Raw genomic sequence first — 15,062 nt, 5'->3', positions numbered from 1 at the left:
GATTTCACACTTTTCACGGATCAGACCTGCTCTGCTTGCCCTGGTCAGCACATTCCTCTATCATGGTGAGTTCAAAAAGCAGAGTGGTGTCACTGTGAATCAGCACATGGCCTTCACTCCCCTTTCCTCGTGGATATGAAGCGTCTGTTACAAACCACATAATGTAGGGAATATAAGGGTGGTTGGTGCATGCAGGCCACTTGCTTTTTTGTCTGGCCATACAAACCCAGCTGGTTATCGCTGGAAGAGGCAGCATTTTTCCAAAACCTGAGGGTTGGCAGGTGTAAAAGAAGATGTATTTGTTTGAAGTAGCTATGGCAACTTTTTAGCTGGGGGAAGAGTAGTGTAACCTGTAGTGCAAACAGCACTTGGCTTTCCCCCTGAATAGGGGTAGACTTTTTCCTATGACTATGGCAGGGGAGCACAAGTGATGGCAGGGGAGTTGGCTGTGCTTCTTACTGCCACACCACGGGTCAGGTCTTGCAGGCTCTCCCCTCACTCACCTTCCTCTAGCACTACATCCACCAGGCACCAACCAAAGCAGTGGCTGGACATAGCTACAACACGTGGGTCTCCCTCATAATTTCCCCCAACCTTGAGGAAGGCACAGGGATGGCCCATATTTGCAGGAGCTGCTGCTTGATGTAGTGGTTATACCCAGCTGAGCAGGGAGCTGCAGTCCTCCCTCCTATCCCCCTTCCAGCCATCCCCATCATACTTTGTGTCCTCCATTACAAATGCCTAGATAAACAAACCACAAACCTGACTTCACTGATGAAGCAGTGTGGTGTGAGGAGAAAACTGTGCAGTTCACTGTGCAGAGTCAGGGCAGCCCTGAGGCCGAGCTGGGGCCCCAGCAGGCAAGACACGGTGACTGGGTTCACAGCTGAGCATGGGCATGGCTGTAGCACAGCTTTGGCAGTGACTGAGGGAGAGGGCCTGGGCTCTGTGGGACCCCCATACAGACAGAGCATCCCCAGTGTGTGTGTTTAGTCCCACAGCAAGCAGGACAAGCATCCTGGTGCAAGCCGGGCTCCTTGGGCTATGGCACACAGACACTTTCCTCTGCAAAGCTCCATTTCCAATGAACCCATATAGATAAAAAATGCCTTCAGGAACATTTAATGAGCAAAGCTCAGACAGATCTACCTTTACTTTGCAGTGACAAAAGGTAGTGCATTTCCAGCAGCAATACAAGTGTGGTTGTTGTTTGTTTTTTAGTTCCTAAAGAGACTTTATTGCTTCTGTAAGGTACCGTTCTGGACTGAAGTCCTCTGTTTATCTCCAGAGCCAGAACAGCAGATTGTACCCAGTAATTTTCCTGTGCTGGTGACCCACGGGGGGGACAGCTCCACAGCTGGGGCCAGTTCAGTCTCCCAGAGATGCCACTAGCTGCCAGGCACTGCCTCAGCTCCCAGGAAAAGCCAAGCCTCCTCCTGCAAAATTGGGGTGTCCCCAAAAATGATGACTCCCTGCATGCAACGCTCAAACCCTGGGGCTGCTGCTAAGTGGATGACACTGAGGAGCCCTGGGTGTCTCTCTCAGTAGCTGCACTGGCTGAAACCTCTCCTGATCTGCCTCGCTAGGGTAGTTTTTAACCAGTGCATGTCCCTGTTTGGGATGGCAGGCTCACAGCACAGAGCAGGGTTCCTGTCTGGGGCAGGCATGCCTTTAGTCTATTGGCAGGTGGAACTTGATCCCCTGTGCTGCCTGCTGCTCTCTGCCTGGTTAGCCTTTGGCCTTTCTGCTGGAATGCTCTTTCCTTGCATGGGTGAGCCAGGGAGCGACATCAGCCTTCTACTATCAGACTGCAATATCAGGATCCTTTTTGCCAAAAGGTGAAAATAAAGTGACGATCTGCAGTTCCTGCTGGCAACAACAGGATTCCAACTATCACATGGGAAGGATGTGCAAAGCAAAAAAAGTTTAGTGTACCATTTGCCTGCTGTGTCAGTCACCCTATCCTGCTGGATCATGTCATGGGTTCAGCAGTAGACAGATCAGGAGCAAGAAGATAAAGCTGAGAACAGAATGCTCTCTGAGGAGGTAGATGAACACTTGGCATGCAGGTGAGTGAGTCAGCGAGGAGTTCATGCCACACACCTGCGGGGCTGGCCTGGCACCCAAGGCTGGCAGAGGAAGCCCCCTGCACCTCTCTGCCCACTGACCTATCCCTGTGTCTCTGAGATGGAACAACACCCTGGTCAACGTGGTCCTCTGCTGTATGGATGAGGCTGAGCAAGGACTGACCACATAAAGACACGAGGGCCAAAAACCAAGGGATGTGTTTACTCACTTGCCTAGCAGACACGAACAGCCTTCACTGCAGTCTAACCTGGGCAATTGACCAAGAAGCTGAGTGACAGCACAAATACATTGCTCTGAAATAACACAGCCAGCCCATTTGGTATCTCCCAGCTGTTCCATATCCACAGAACAACACCCATACACCTTCCTTGAATCTGTACACCTTTTAACATTACAGCTTCACCATTAACGTCAAAAGATATTGCCTTAACTCAGGTTGGCCTGTAGCCCTTGCCTTTATTCAGAAACATTATCCAATTGACCCCATAGACACCTGGTGCTTATAGGAACTTCAGCAGCGGCATCTGAGCCCTAGCTCTGCATCCTTACTTTCCTGCCCTATACAGACACCAGCCATGGGAAAGCAGATGCTAGGCCAGCCCACCATCAGTCCTGCCATACCAGCAGCTCTCTGAAGGCAGAAGAACTGCAGTCTTGCAGCCCACACATTGAAAGTGAGAGGTCTTCTGCATCCAATAAATACTTTTCACAGCCTGTGGACTAACACTGTCAACTTGAACTGGCATTAAAAAATCCAGAGTCACTGTGCAATCAAATATCTTTTACTGAACTCGTCACACTGCACATTTGTGAATATCTATGCAATAACAGCACATAGTCCTGATTTTTCCCAGCTTCTTAACACATAAGAAGTCTTACCTTTGTCATGGTCATGTGTTGATACCACAGAGCAAGAAAGGCTTTGGGATGGCAGTGGCAATGCTGCACAACTCCTGACAGCGAGCAGCTTGTGTGAAATTCATAACAAGCCACGTTTTCACAAACCATTCAGTGACGAGCTCGGAGGGCAGCAGATGGAACTGGTCTGGCTGCTTAGAGAAACCTCAGGTAGACAAAGCTCTGGAGTCAGCCACAGCTTGTGCAACAAGTGGGAAGTAACATTGGGTGCGACAACTTCAAAATGATACTGAAGTCATTGCCTGATAACTGCTTGCAAAATATTATACAGATTTTACTGGATAATTGTCTCCAGGTGGGAAAATAAAAGTATTTTTGCAGAGCCAACATTAGACCAAAAGTACTGATATTATCTTTCAGTAACAAACAAATATGGCAAAACTCTTAATATGAATATCCATGTGCAAAATAGTTTTCAGGTTTAATCAGCATTTCCATAATCAGCTGTGCTGGTTTTGGCTGTGATAGAGTTAATTTTCCCCAAAGCAGCTCAGATTTGTGCTAGAAATGGTGTTGATAACACAGGGATGTTTTAGTTGCTGCAGAGCAGTTGCTTACACAGAGCCAAGGCCTTTTCTGCTCCTCACACCACCCCACCAGCAAGGGCTAGTGATGCACAAGGATTTGGGAGGGCACACAGCCAGTGCAGCTGACCCCAACTGACCAAAGGGATATCCCAGACCATATGGGGTCATGCTCAGCATGTAAAGCTGGGGGAAGAAGGAAGGGGAGGAACGTCCAGAGTGCTGGTGTTCGACTTTCCAAATACCTATCACACCTGCCCTACTCTCTTGGAGATGGCTGAACACCTGCCTGACAATGGAACATGGTGAATTAATTCCTTGTTTTGCTCTGCCTGCATGTGCGGCTTTTGCTTTACCTATTAAAAACTGTTTTTTATCTCAACCCAAGAGTGTCCTCCCTTTTACCCTTCAGATTCTCTCCCCCATCTTATCAGGCGGGAGGTGAGCAACTGGGTGGGACTTATTTGCCATTTGGGGTTGAACCATGGCAGTCCTTTTTGGTACCCAAAGTGACTGGAACATGCTAAATCAAATTTGTAGGTGTTATTGCAATTTAGCTATTAACCGTTGGATTTCTGTGCTTGCCGCAGGCCTTGCTTGTCTTAGTGTAAATAAGTCTCATGCTTTGTTAGTGGCTGCTTTTTTGCTTTTGCTGCTCTTCTTATCTTCCTCTGCTATGCCCGGGAACATTCTGATAACAGCCATGGCAATGTGCCTGTGCTAGCAGATGGCCAGGGCATCACTGCTGTTTCTGTGCTGCTGTACTCAGCAGGTTAAAGCTCAAGTCAAAGGGACTGTGACCTGTGGATGAGTCCACACTCTTGCTTTTCTGATTCTCTCTCTCATCCTGGCAGAGGGGAGTGAGAGAGAAGCTGTGTGGTGCTTAGCTGCTGGCTGGGGTTAAACCATACCACCAGCACAGGTAAATAGAAGATACAGTCACTCACTTCAGAAAAAAGTACAGTTCTACTCAAGCTCCAGGCTTGAACTTTAGGTCAAAGACCAACCACCCACCCTGCAATGTCTTGCTTGGTCCTCAGAGTGTTTCCAACAAAGAGAGGAGTCCAGCGTTAATAAAGCTTTACTACTACTATCCAAGACCAGGCTAGTAACAACATTCTCACACATGCAGAAAAATCATCACTCTCATAAGCTTTTGTATGAGAGGAAATTCAACCCTGCAGAATTCTTGTCCCATTTTCTTTGCTGCTTTCATCTCAACTATGGGAAAGACCTCGGGAATGATTTTCAGCTATTCAGCAACTCCATTTAATTACCCAGTTTCTCTGGTCAAACAGGGCTGCTGCTGTGAACAAGTGTGGCTGGTGGCCATTGTTACCTCTCTGTGCCAGAGCAGAACAGGAGACAGCTCCTGCTCTTGACAAACCACACAGGCAGAGCGGTGCAGGTACGTTTCTTTAGATAGTGTGGTAATCAAAGGATGCAGTGCAAATAGAGTAATCATAGAAATAAGTCTCTCTCAGCCTTCCCTGTAGATTAAGAATAGATATGAAAATATATTTGTCTACAATGTTTGAATGATTGGGAAACTTGCCTGAAATACTGATGTCTCAAGGAAGACCAGTCACTGACTCCTTCTGCACTAAGAAACACCACAGATGTTAAAAGTGATAAGATCAAAGACCGTGCCCTTAACTCTGCTAAATTATTTACGACCTCTTGGGAAGCAGCTTGAAAGTACAGTTTGAAAGATGAGTTATCAGGCTCTGCCAAGCAGCAACAGAGGTAAGACAAAGCTGTTCAGCCTGGAAAAGCCAAACCAGATTTGAAAACGGCCTCTTTAATACACAGGTACACACATCTGATTCACCCCCTAGTTCAGCCTTCCACAAGTTACAGCACTCAAGCTGGGGCTGCTACTACACTGAGGGGGAAGAGTGAGGAAGAAATCACTACACAGCATAAGGGCAAACAAGATACCAACCAAAAAAAAAACATACATCCTTTAGAAACATTATTAAAGTCACACATTTTAGACTCAGTGATTTATTCCAGAGCCTTGGGAAAAGGTTGTCTTAAATCTTAAGGAAGTATATGAATTTAATGCTTAAAACACAGTTTAAGGTAAGTATGAGTCATGTTACTTCATTAACAGCCCTAATCCAAAGGGACAGTCAATGCCAAGGGAAATAAACTGAACAAGAGCAGAATAAACTTTGCATTTAGCAGCATGGCATTAAAAAGTTAGCAGAAATCAGTCTGAGGCTTTTTATTATTACAGCAAAGTTCTTAACTTTCACAAATTTAAGGTGAGATAGAAACAGCTAGAAAACAAACAAGGCTGTCACACTGCTGGCAGGCAGCCACTGTCACTGGTGTCACTTCTTTGGCTTTGAGCTCTTGCCTCCCTCCTCGAGGCCAGCAAAACTGCAAAGGCTCTGCTTGATGCTCTTTGCTCTGCACTGACATGGGACAGGATGGCTTCTGCCACCTCTCTCCTCTGAGCACACACTTCCAAAATGTACAGCAAATTTCACTGCCACAGGGAGGCCAGCAAGGTAGAAAGAAATCTATATATACAGGAGGTAGTAATTGTGATTTTTAAATAACCATTTTGTTTTCTCTTAGCTGACTTACAACTCCCTTCAGCTTTAACAGAACCAAAATACCATAAGAATACCCAACACACACAAAAAGAACCCAAACCCAACAACTTTGCTATCCTAACAGCAACAGCCCCAGCCTAAATAGTATTTTTTTTACTTCAGTGAAGAGACAAGCTAAAAAAATTGTCACCCTTGCTGGTTAAAACACTTATACTTGGTAAGAGGCCAGTCAGAAAATGACCAGAGTAGTCTTTAATGAAGATGAGGAACCACTGCTTTCCTCCTGTAACCATGGGGTGATTCCATTCATCAGCAGTAAGTAGCCTGAGCACAGCAGTGCACGGATGTGGCTGCTAGTGCCAAACTGTGCTAAGGCTACGCAAGTCAAACATTACTGAAGGATCCAGAGTTACAGAAGTTGGCCAAAAATTGTAGCTGCACACACCTACTGTGCATTACTCTTACGTATTTTTGACACTACCAGTTTACACCATGTTTTCCAATTTTTGCCAAGCTTGCCTACAGTGAATCCAATGACTAGCAGGGTTTTTCTCCTGGAATAAGGCACTACAGCATAGGAGCACTTAAACAAGACTTGAAAGATTTTACAGCTCTTGACAGGTTACCTTTGGCTCTTCTAATGCAGGCATAAAAAGAAGCACTTTAAGATAAATAAGGTGGGGAGCTAGGGGGTAGGTACTAGATGAAACAGTGTGATTTTCAAAAACCTTCAAGCAAGAAGCTTGATCTTACCTTTTAATCTTTTCATTTGTGCTTACTTGTCAGGATACAGTTGGAAAAAGAAAAGTTTGTCTTTGCAGTGAAAGCTGGTGCACCATGTAAAACAAAATCACTAGTTTGTGTTTGTCACTTCAGTGCCAGGATTCCGCTCAGGCCAGTTTGACCTCAGAGCAGCTGGTTGAAACAACCCTCAACCCCAGCCCTCAAGATTTCCTCTTTACTCTGCTGTCACCAAAGCGGAAACCCATCTTTCTTCTCAACACACACCAGTCCCATTTTTGTCTCCATGCAAGTATTATCTAACTTAAGACCCTTGCACCAAAAAAAAGAAAAAAAAAAGTGTAGCTGTCTTGGGCCGTTGCTTCTGTAACTCTTTATTTTAGCCCATTTTGTGAATCTGAAACAATGTATTGGAAAGCCGGAGTTCAGATATAACAAGTAAGGAACATACCCGTTAATTTAGGCACGATTTTTACATATATATATATAGAGAGAGAAGTAAAAAAAATAAATTGTCTTGGTGAGAAATACTGTGTAACCTATGCAAGAAACAAGTCTCCAGAAGCTGTGTAATACAGCAAAATGCGCTGGCTGTGTAGCTGACACCAGAATAGCTGACTGCTTATTTTCAGAATTTAAAAAAGAAACACCCTAAGGACAGAGCATTCTACCTTGGAAATAAACCTGATTCTTTGCTGAAGATTGCAAAATGTTCTTGAAAAGGCTCCATGTTGCTGCTTGTCTTTAGGTGGACTTTCTTTCCCGTTCTCGTGCAGTCACAAAGTTAAGCAGGTCGATGGCTGTAACGATGCCAAACACCATTTGCCGCTTGCTAGAGGAACCCTCAGTGTGATCTACACAGAAACAAAGAGGGGATTCTGGCTTTAGGGGACACAAAACCACAAACATCCCACTTGACTTTAACGGCATTGTTTGTAAAGGCACATGCCAAGCCATCCCAGCTCCACATGTCAGGGCCTATTGGTCAAGACTGTCATCACTGATGACCCTTGTACCTCGAGGGGAAATGGGCACCTTGACCAACAGTCCCAAAGAACTGGCAAGGATTTTCATTTCAGAAAGGCTCCTCAACAAAAAAGCTACAGAAACTGAAATTGATGATAGGAGGGAGGATAACGGTTAATCAGATTTATTTTTCTTGACATGAAAATTCAAACCAAATCCTGTTATTAAAGATATTTTTCTCATACATTAGTTTCTGTGGCTCTATTTGATACAGCTGCAAACTGATATAATCCTATTAGAACCAGAGGCCACTAACTGAGGACATGTAACATTACCATCTATCTTCCTACTCCACTACCAAATACAGAATTAGTGTAAAAAAATCACAATACATTTTTCCATTTATATCCAAATGACTTATTAACCATCTAATCATTGCTGCATTGAGAGTGCAGGTTCAAGTGATATTTCATTGTGAGCATAAGCCTTTGACCTGGGAGCCAAGTGGCCAAGTGACCTTTATCTGCAGTTTAAGTTGCCGGTTCCTAAAGTCTAGCTGTCTTGAGATGTTTAGCCTACTTGTATCCTCAGTTGTTCAGCCAGCTGGATTGGCCTGAACTTTTCAGTTATTCAGTCATTGTTCCATAGCAAGCTTCCGGGGAGATTCTAGGTTTATGAATAGTTAACACAGAGTCAAGAGCACATCTTGATGGAGATTATCAGGAACAAGCCCAGATTTTATGCCTGTTCTTCATTTACAATTGTAATTGAGACAGGTGTCAGACAAATTTATCTGGTGAGTCTTAGTACTGTTTTTAGTCTAGTTTCTCAGTGCTTGTTAATTTGCAAGTTGCCCACTATAAAGATAAACCAGGAAAAAATATTTTTCACATATAACAGTGATATACTCTAGCTTTGAATGTTTATTTAGTCATTCCCAGTTCATAAAGAAGGCAGTGTAAAGAGTTTCAAGAAGGCTTATGAAAAGTAGAGTTTGGAGGAAAAACATAAAGGGTAACAAGTTAGTTTAAACAAAATAAGCAGGAATAAGAAATACTAAGCTGTCTTACAATGGTGATGTCAGTGTTGACATCCAGATCTTACCAAACTTTATGAAGCTGTAATAAAGGTTTTGCTTTAGAAAGGCAAAAAAAATGTAGTTAACCTAGGATACTCAGTGTGGTGGAACTGCTGGAAGTTGTATGACAGGAGCAGGAAGAAGCAAAGCTCAATTGTACTGCAGGAGCTCATTCACTGGCTTACTGCTACTAACAAAGCTGCTGTACAACGGACTAGACTCAGGCATTCAGTTTTGAGCAGTACCTTGCTCCAAAAGCAGGTACATTACAGGATGTGAGGTTATTAATGGATTTAACATTTACTCTGCAAGAATTAAAGTGCTAGTGTCTTACTAAGTGCTAGTAGCACATAGTTCCATACACAGAAAGAGAATTTGGCTTCTTCAGAACTTGTTTGTTGTACCGTAACAGTTGTACTTGTTTTTTGTTACTCCTCAAAGATTATCTCTTACAAGCCACAGAACATCATACTCACATTGAATTTGTTCATGAACCACTAGAGCAAAGTGGTCAATTTCCAGGATATGAGAGAGTTTCCCCAGGCTGTCTTTCAGGTTAATCTGAAGAGAGAGTTACAAAACTTAAGCAAAACAGTCCTTCATACATAAAGTATATCCGATATACTTTATGTAGTATTAAAACAATACATCAACATTATATACTGCTCCCATCTGAAGTATTGTAAAACACTAACAAATCAAGGCCAACTTAAAAGATCAGTTTTCTTTGGTCTTGATTTTAAAAATACAGAACAAAAAATGAAGCACTACATGAAGTTTTTCATTCTGGTTCTGTAAACATAATGAATATGCTGAACACACTGAACATCTGAGATATGTTAGTGATGGAAGAAGGTCAAGTGTTCCATGTGTCTCACAAAAGAAGTTACCATAAAACTCATTATACTTAGTGATTCTACTCTGGCAAGACTGGGAAAAAGTGAATGAATCTGTCAATCAATCATTGTGGAAGCGAATACAATCTACAAAGGAGGCAGGGGAAGAGACAAGTGCAAACAAGCCAAAACCAAGCATAAAGATTGCTCAGCCAACGCTGTATTCAGGTGCAAGGTAAGGAACTGGGAATTAAAAATTAATTTTTAGTGAGGTCCGACATTGCTAAGGCTAGACAAGAAAGCACCTGTGTTGACTCTACAGAAAGAATACATATCCTTCTAAAATACTTAGCTAATCCCCTGCTGGAATCATTTGAAAGAATGCACAAAACTCTTCTTCCTACATGTTTTAATGTATGAAGCAGCAGCAACAGGTTCATTATCCAGGTGACTCTTGCAGGTTGGTGAGGCCGCATCTGGAGTATTTTGTCCAGTTCTGAGCCCCTCAGTTCAAGAAGGACAGGGAATTGCTTGAAAGAGTCCAGTGCAGAGCCACAAAGATGATGAAGGGAGTGGAACACCTCCCTTAGGAGAGGCTGAGGGAGCTGGGTCTCTTTAGCTTGGAGGAGACTGAGGGGTGACCTCATCAGTGTTTACAAATATTTAAAGGGTGGGTGTCAAGATGATGGAGCTAGGCTCTTTTCAGTGATATCCAGTGACAGGACAAGGGGCAGTGGGTGTAAACTGGAGCATAGGAGGTTCCACCTTAACATCAGGAAGAACTTCTTTACTGTAAGTGACAGAGCACTGGAACAGGTTGCCCAGGGGGGTTGTGGAGTCTCCTATGTTGGAAATATTCAAGGCCCGCCTGGACAAGTTCCTGTGTGATGTACTCTAGGTTACCCTGCTCTTGCAGGGGGGTTGGACTAGATGATCTTTCGAGGTCCCTTCCAACCCTTGGGATTCTGTGATTCTGTAACAGCAGTACCCACCATCCGACATACTTTCATTAAAGGGGATTAAAAGAATTTACAGCAAAGACTTTTACTGCAGATTAAAATGCTTTTATCCTGCCATGAGCTCAGCTTGTAACTGAGGAATAAGTGCCGCAGCATAAACAATTGGGCTGCACTGGAACACAGAGCTCTCATTAACATACTCTAAGTTAGAAGAGATCAAAAAGACCCCCAGTAGCCTGTGTTTAAGGGACAAGCAGGCTACAGTGCATGCTGAAACACCAGTCCTTAAACCTGTGGACCAGGTGAGGGCAGAGGGAAATCTGGACCTACTGCTGCATCAAGTCAACTGTCAGTCACCACCGCTGACAGACAAGCAGCTTTGTGTGCAATCATGTATGCAAAGCCTAACTTTTGAACCCATGTTCAAAGGTCACTGAAGGGGTAGAACCCCTTGCCATCTAATTGTATATAATCAGCAGACCTGTCTTGAGGGACAGAGTAGGCTAAAGATAACCAGGACAAGGAGGCCACAGGCAGCACTGGGACAACTATGAAGACATAAATTGGAACTAACACCTGACTCCATAATAACAGCCCTCCTCTCCTTTAACATACAGCACTTGTTTGGATTGGCAAATTATCCTGTGGCTAGTGTTTCAAAGCCCTAGTGTTCTATTCTACTGGAGACTTTAAAAAAAGTTATAACCACTACTCTTCCATTCTAAAAGATCTCCACAAAATAATTGTGGTGGTCACATCAAAGAATAGCTTAGCCTTGGTAGTCACAGGTTAAGCCAACCTCTTACTGGTGCAGGCTGTGGTGCAGATCCTGACTGTGGCACATCAAAAGTCATTTCATGACATGATCTGTTTTCCCAATTTCACCAATAAACAAGTCAAATAAGTCTAAAATCATAAGAAAAGCAAAATTCACAATACTTCTGATGTTATGTGCATTTAACTGTGTTGCTTCATTAAATCATTAATTCAAATGGAAAATGACCACAGAATGACACTTCTAGTTAGCATGTTAGCAATACCACCACTTTTGTGTCACTCCGCTTGCATCCTCCACCAAGGAAAAGTCAAAACTAAAGGAAAATGAAAAGGTTAAGCTGTTTTTTACTGAAGGAGAATAAGAAACTTCAAGCTGCCCATGGGAAAAAGCCACAGCCTCAGAAGTACAGAGAATTGGCTACTGCAGCTAACACTAGTGTAGCCACAGAACTGCACACCACCAGCCCCAGGAAGTCTTAAGGTGTCCAAGTGAGGGAGAATATGAACTAAGCAGTTTTGTTACGCACCACATTTCCACCTGAAGCTTGATTATCTGTCTGGGAAGGAAAAAAATATATTTACATTTGTCCATAAAGAACTAGCATCCTTTTTCAACCTCAGGGACTTGGTAGTTTGTGGACTGAATGGAAACATTACATATACTTCTGGAATACAGCACCTCATCAAGTGTGGGACAGTGTTGAAACTAAAGCCTGGTGAAAACTAGGTCAAGCATTCTGCGTTAAAAACAAAACCCTTTTCCTGCAAGAGAAGCAAAGCAACAGTAACAACAAATGTATTTCAGAAGAACACCCATAGAGCTGGGAAGTTGTGGTATCTTGGCATACCACACTGGATGAACAGGTGAAAGTGACTACCATCAAAATTCACATAGCTTGACAACATTAGGTTTCGGCAGCCACCTTGTGTTTCAGCAAGGCATCTGATACAAAAAGCAAACAGTTGTTTGTTTTCTGGCTGATACAGAAATTGTTAAGAAGAGTTGTTTCAACAATTCCCTGTCACTTCTCCTGGTTACATTGCCAGATCTGTGCCAGGGTTTTGGAGGAAAGAGGAAAGGACAAGCATACTAGAAGAAAGCCTGTTGAAGTAATGGAATAGAATTATGTAGAGACAAAACACAAACCTGGGAGCTATTAAGTAACCTAGCACATGTGTGCTCAGTAACCTTATCCAACCCGATGCCACTGTAGTGTTAGGACATGTAAAGTAGTAGCACTTTGAACCACAGAACTAGGAGCTGTAGTTATATATACATATAGTTATATATATAGTTATATATACCTGCTTACCTGTTTAAATTGGTTGTAGATTACTTTGCTGACTTCATCAGAAGGCTGAACTTTTCCAGCAAGCAGTGAAGAAAGCATGTTACCCAGGGTAACCATGCCCAAAATCACCCTGAGGAAAGAGAGAGAGAAGATAAGGATAATCAAAATAAAAGCCTCAGGTATTCCTGTAGATAAAAGCATCAGCTCTCAGCCAGCCTGGAGAAGTCAGTTCAACTGCTTCATGATATAAAGCAACATTAGTGATGGTATACTTGGATTCTTTGCCTCTGCAGGAGGCAGAGTGCAGTCCTCAGAAGCTTTGGAGCCTCACACAGAAGTCAGCAGGGTGCCTGCCCCTTCTGAACATCAGGCCCTTTGTATCTAGTTCTTGCAACTGGAGAGTTTCTTGCAATCCAAGTGAGCTTTCGAAAAGCAACTTCACTCTTTTAAACCCCTCATCTCTTTACAGGGGTCACTACAACATTGCACTATAATGCAGAGTTCTGACGAAACTAGGTGAAAGCTGCTATGGAAATGGGTAGGTTTGGGGTTGTTTGTTTTAAACATGAAGTTTTGTTTGTTAAGTTAAACAACTGTTATAAGAAACAATGAAAATGCAGAAACACAGTAAGTATATTATAATATTCATTAGAAGCTTTCTATGTGAAGGGCAGGACAGTCCAGGCATGACAACATATGAAGTCCAGCATTGGTATGTTTAAGGTAGCATTTCTGAACTGAAATGTTACTGTAACTGACGAAAGATGAGTGACAGGATGTTATACTTCTTGTAACCACTTAAAAGACATCCCTTGGGACCTGGTGAGGGAAGTGATACATATAGATGAATAATGGTATATGTGGACATACCCAGATTCATCAACAACTGGTACCTGGTCGAATCCCTTCTCCCGCAGAATTTCAACAGTCTTTGCACAGGTAACAGTTGGAAGCACAGTAAGGGGAGCAGAGAGGCTTAGTTCCTGAACACTGATGTTCCACCACCTGGGGATTAAATAAAAAACAAACCCACGCAAGTCTTACAGAGAGAACAAAACCAGTTATCCATGTACAGCAGCCTTCAACACTACAGGGATGACAACAGGCTGCAGGGAAGAGTCAGGATTTGGTCAGAGCCAGCAAAGCTTCAAGGCTCTCAAGTTTTCTACCCAGTATCTGAAAGTCACTGCAGTGTGAGAAGGCTGTAAGACCAAAAGTCTTTTTTTTCCTCGTTTCATCTACTTCCTAAGATTACAGATAGTTGGTGGAGAGTACTGATCTCCCTTGTTTCATTATTTATACCTTAAACAGAAAATTTTGTGCTCCTACTCTAAGAGCCAGACATATTTACAGTCATTATAGGTACCAATTTAGGGAAGATCTTCTTCCACTTACGTAGACTCACAGCATTTTGCACTCAAGAGCACTGATCTCAGAAGGGCTCTCTGTGAACTACTTTTTTCTTTCAGATACAACCCTTTTCATGAAAAAAAATCATCAAGTACCAAGTTTTCTTTTGCTGCCATGCAACTCAAAGAATGTTATCAAATAATTTAAGAATACCTGATTAATAGCTGCAATTATGCATCAACACCATAGCATGAAATATTAGCTAAATCAAAGGTAGTGTAAATTGAAATAGCTTTAAATTAGCAACTGCCATGAAGTCAACTGAAGAGACTCATGAAAATCCAAATGGATCTGATATGCTTACCAAGGTTTTTTACCAAGGTTCTCTTCTCTCATGAACCCTTTCTGAATCATCCATTTGTCACTCAAGAACTTGGACCTTCAAAGTATCAGGAAGTGAAAAGCTCATTAGCAGGCTGAACATCTGACAGCAAACTTAATATTATAACAGAGGCAACTGTTTTCAGCTCACTACCGCTAACAACTAGAGTGTAATGGAAAACATATTGCCATTTGCCATCCAGCCTTATGGGACACTGACCCACCCAGCCAGGGACACTGAGAAGAAAAAGGAAACCCATAGGAAACAGTTTCAAGTACATGAGTCTCTTGCAATATGATAGACACATAGCCTGGAACCGTGAAGTGCCACCCTGTACTCAGGCAAGGTCTATCTTAGTTTCTAGTTGTCTAGTGCTGTGTTGGATGCAAAGTCAGGAAACACAACTAAAACCACCATGTTTTGGGATATGTTTCAGTGTGGTAGGAGAGAAACTTCTTGGCACAACTCAAAGTCCTCACACTTCCACCTGTAAACTCACTCCAACACTGGCTGCTGCTACAGTGCTGTGTTCTGCAGTGGGCACAGGCAGAGAGAGCAGGCAACCTTACAGGGACCCTTCCACT

At 43.1% G+C, this 15,062-nt stretch overlaps 2 protein-coding genes across 5 annotated transcripts in view; both read right to left on the bottom strand.

Annotated features, from left to right (window-relative positions):
• LOC101881156 (cystathionine beta-synthase-like) overlaps positions 1-4,419 on the bottom strand; it is a 32,740-nt gene extending 28,321 nt beyond the window's left edge. Inside the window, exon 1 of the mRNA XM_005151705.4 lies at positions 2,968-4,419. The gene's annotated coding sequence lies outside the window, so the exon portion shown is untranslated. The remainder of the gene's footprint in view (positions 1-2,967) is intronic.
• A 1,326-nt stretch (positions 4,420-5,745) lies between these two features.
• Positions 5,746-15,062, bottom strand: part of LOC101881324 (cystathionine beta-synthase-like protein) — a 29,154-nt gene continuing 19,837 nt past the window's right edge. For 3 of the 4 annotated variants that reach the window (XM_031051432.2, XM_031051434.2, XM_031051433.2), the window contains exons 13-18: positions 14,461-14,535; positions 13,617-13,751; positions 12,768-12,876; positions 11,982-12,011; positions 9,359-9,443; positions 5,746-7,692 (exon numbers count right to left, since the gene is read on the bottom strand). In XM_031051432.2, coding sequence (XP_030907292.2) covers positions 7,583-7,692; positions 9,359-9,443; positions 11,982-12,011; positions 12,768-12,876; positions 13,617-13,751; positions 14,461-14,535 — 544 coding nt within the window. In that variant the 3' untranslated portion in view covers positions 5,746-7,582. The remainder of the gene's footprint in view (positions 7,693-9,358; positions 9,444-11,981; positions 12,012-12,767; positions 12,877-13,616; positions 13,752-14,460; positions 14,536-15,062) is intronic. The other variant, XM_005151706.3, reaches the window with a different exon arrangement.

Source organism: Melopsittacus undulatus, chromosome 2 (genome assembly GCF_012275295.1).
Source record: "Melopsittacus undulatus isolate bMelUnd1 chromosome 2, bMelUnd1.mat.Z, whole genome shotgun sequence".
Lineage (NCBI taxonomy): Eukaryota > Metazoa > Chordata > Aves > Psittaciformes > Psittaculidae > Melopsittacus > Melopsittacus undulatus.
This window is presented reverse-complemented; position numbering and strand designations above follow the sequence as displayed.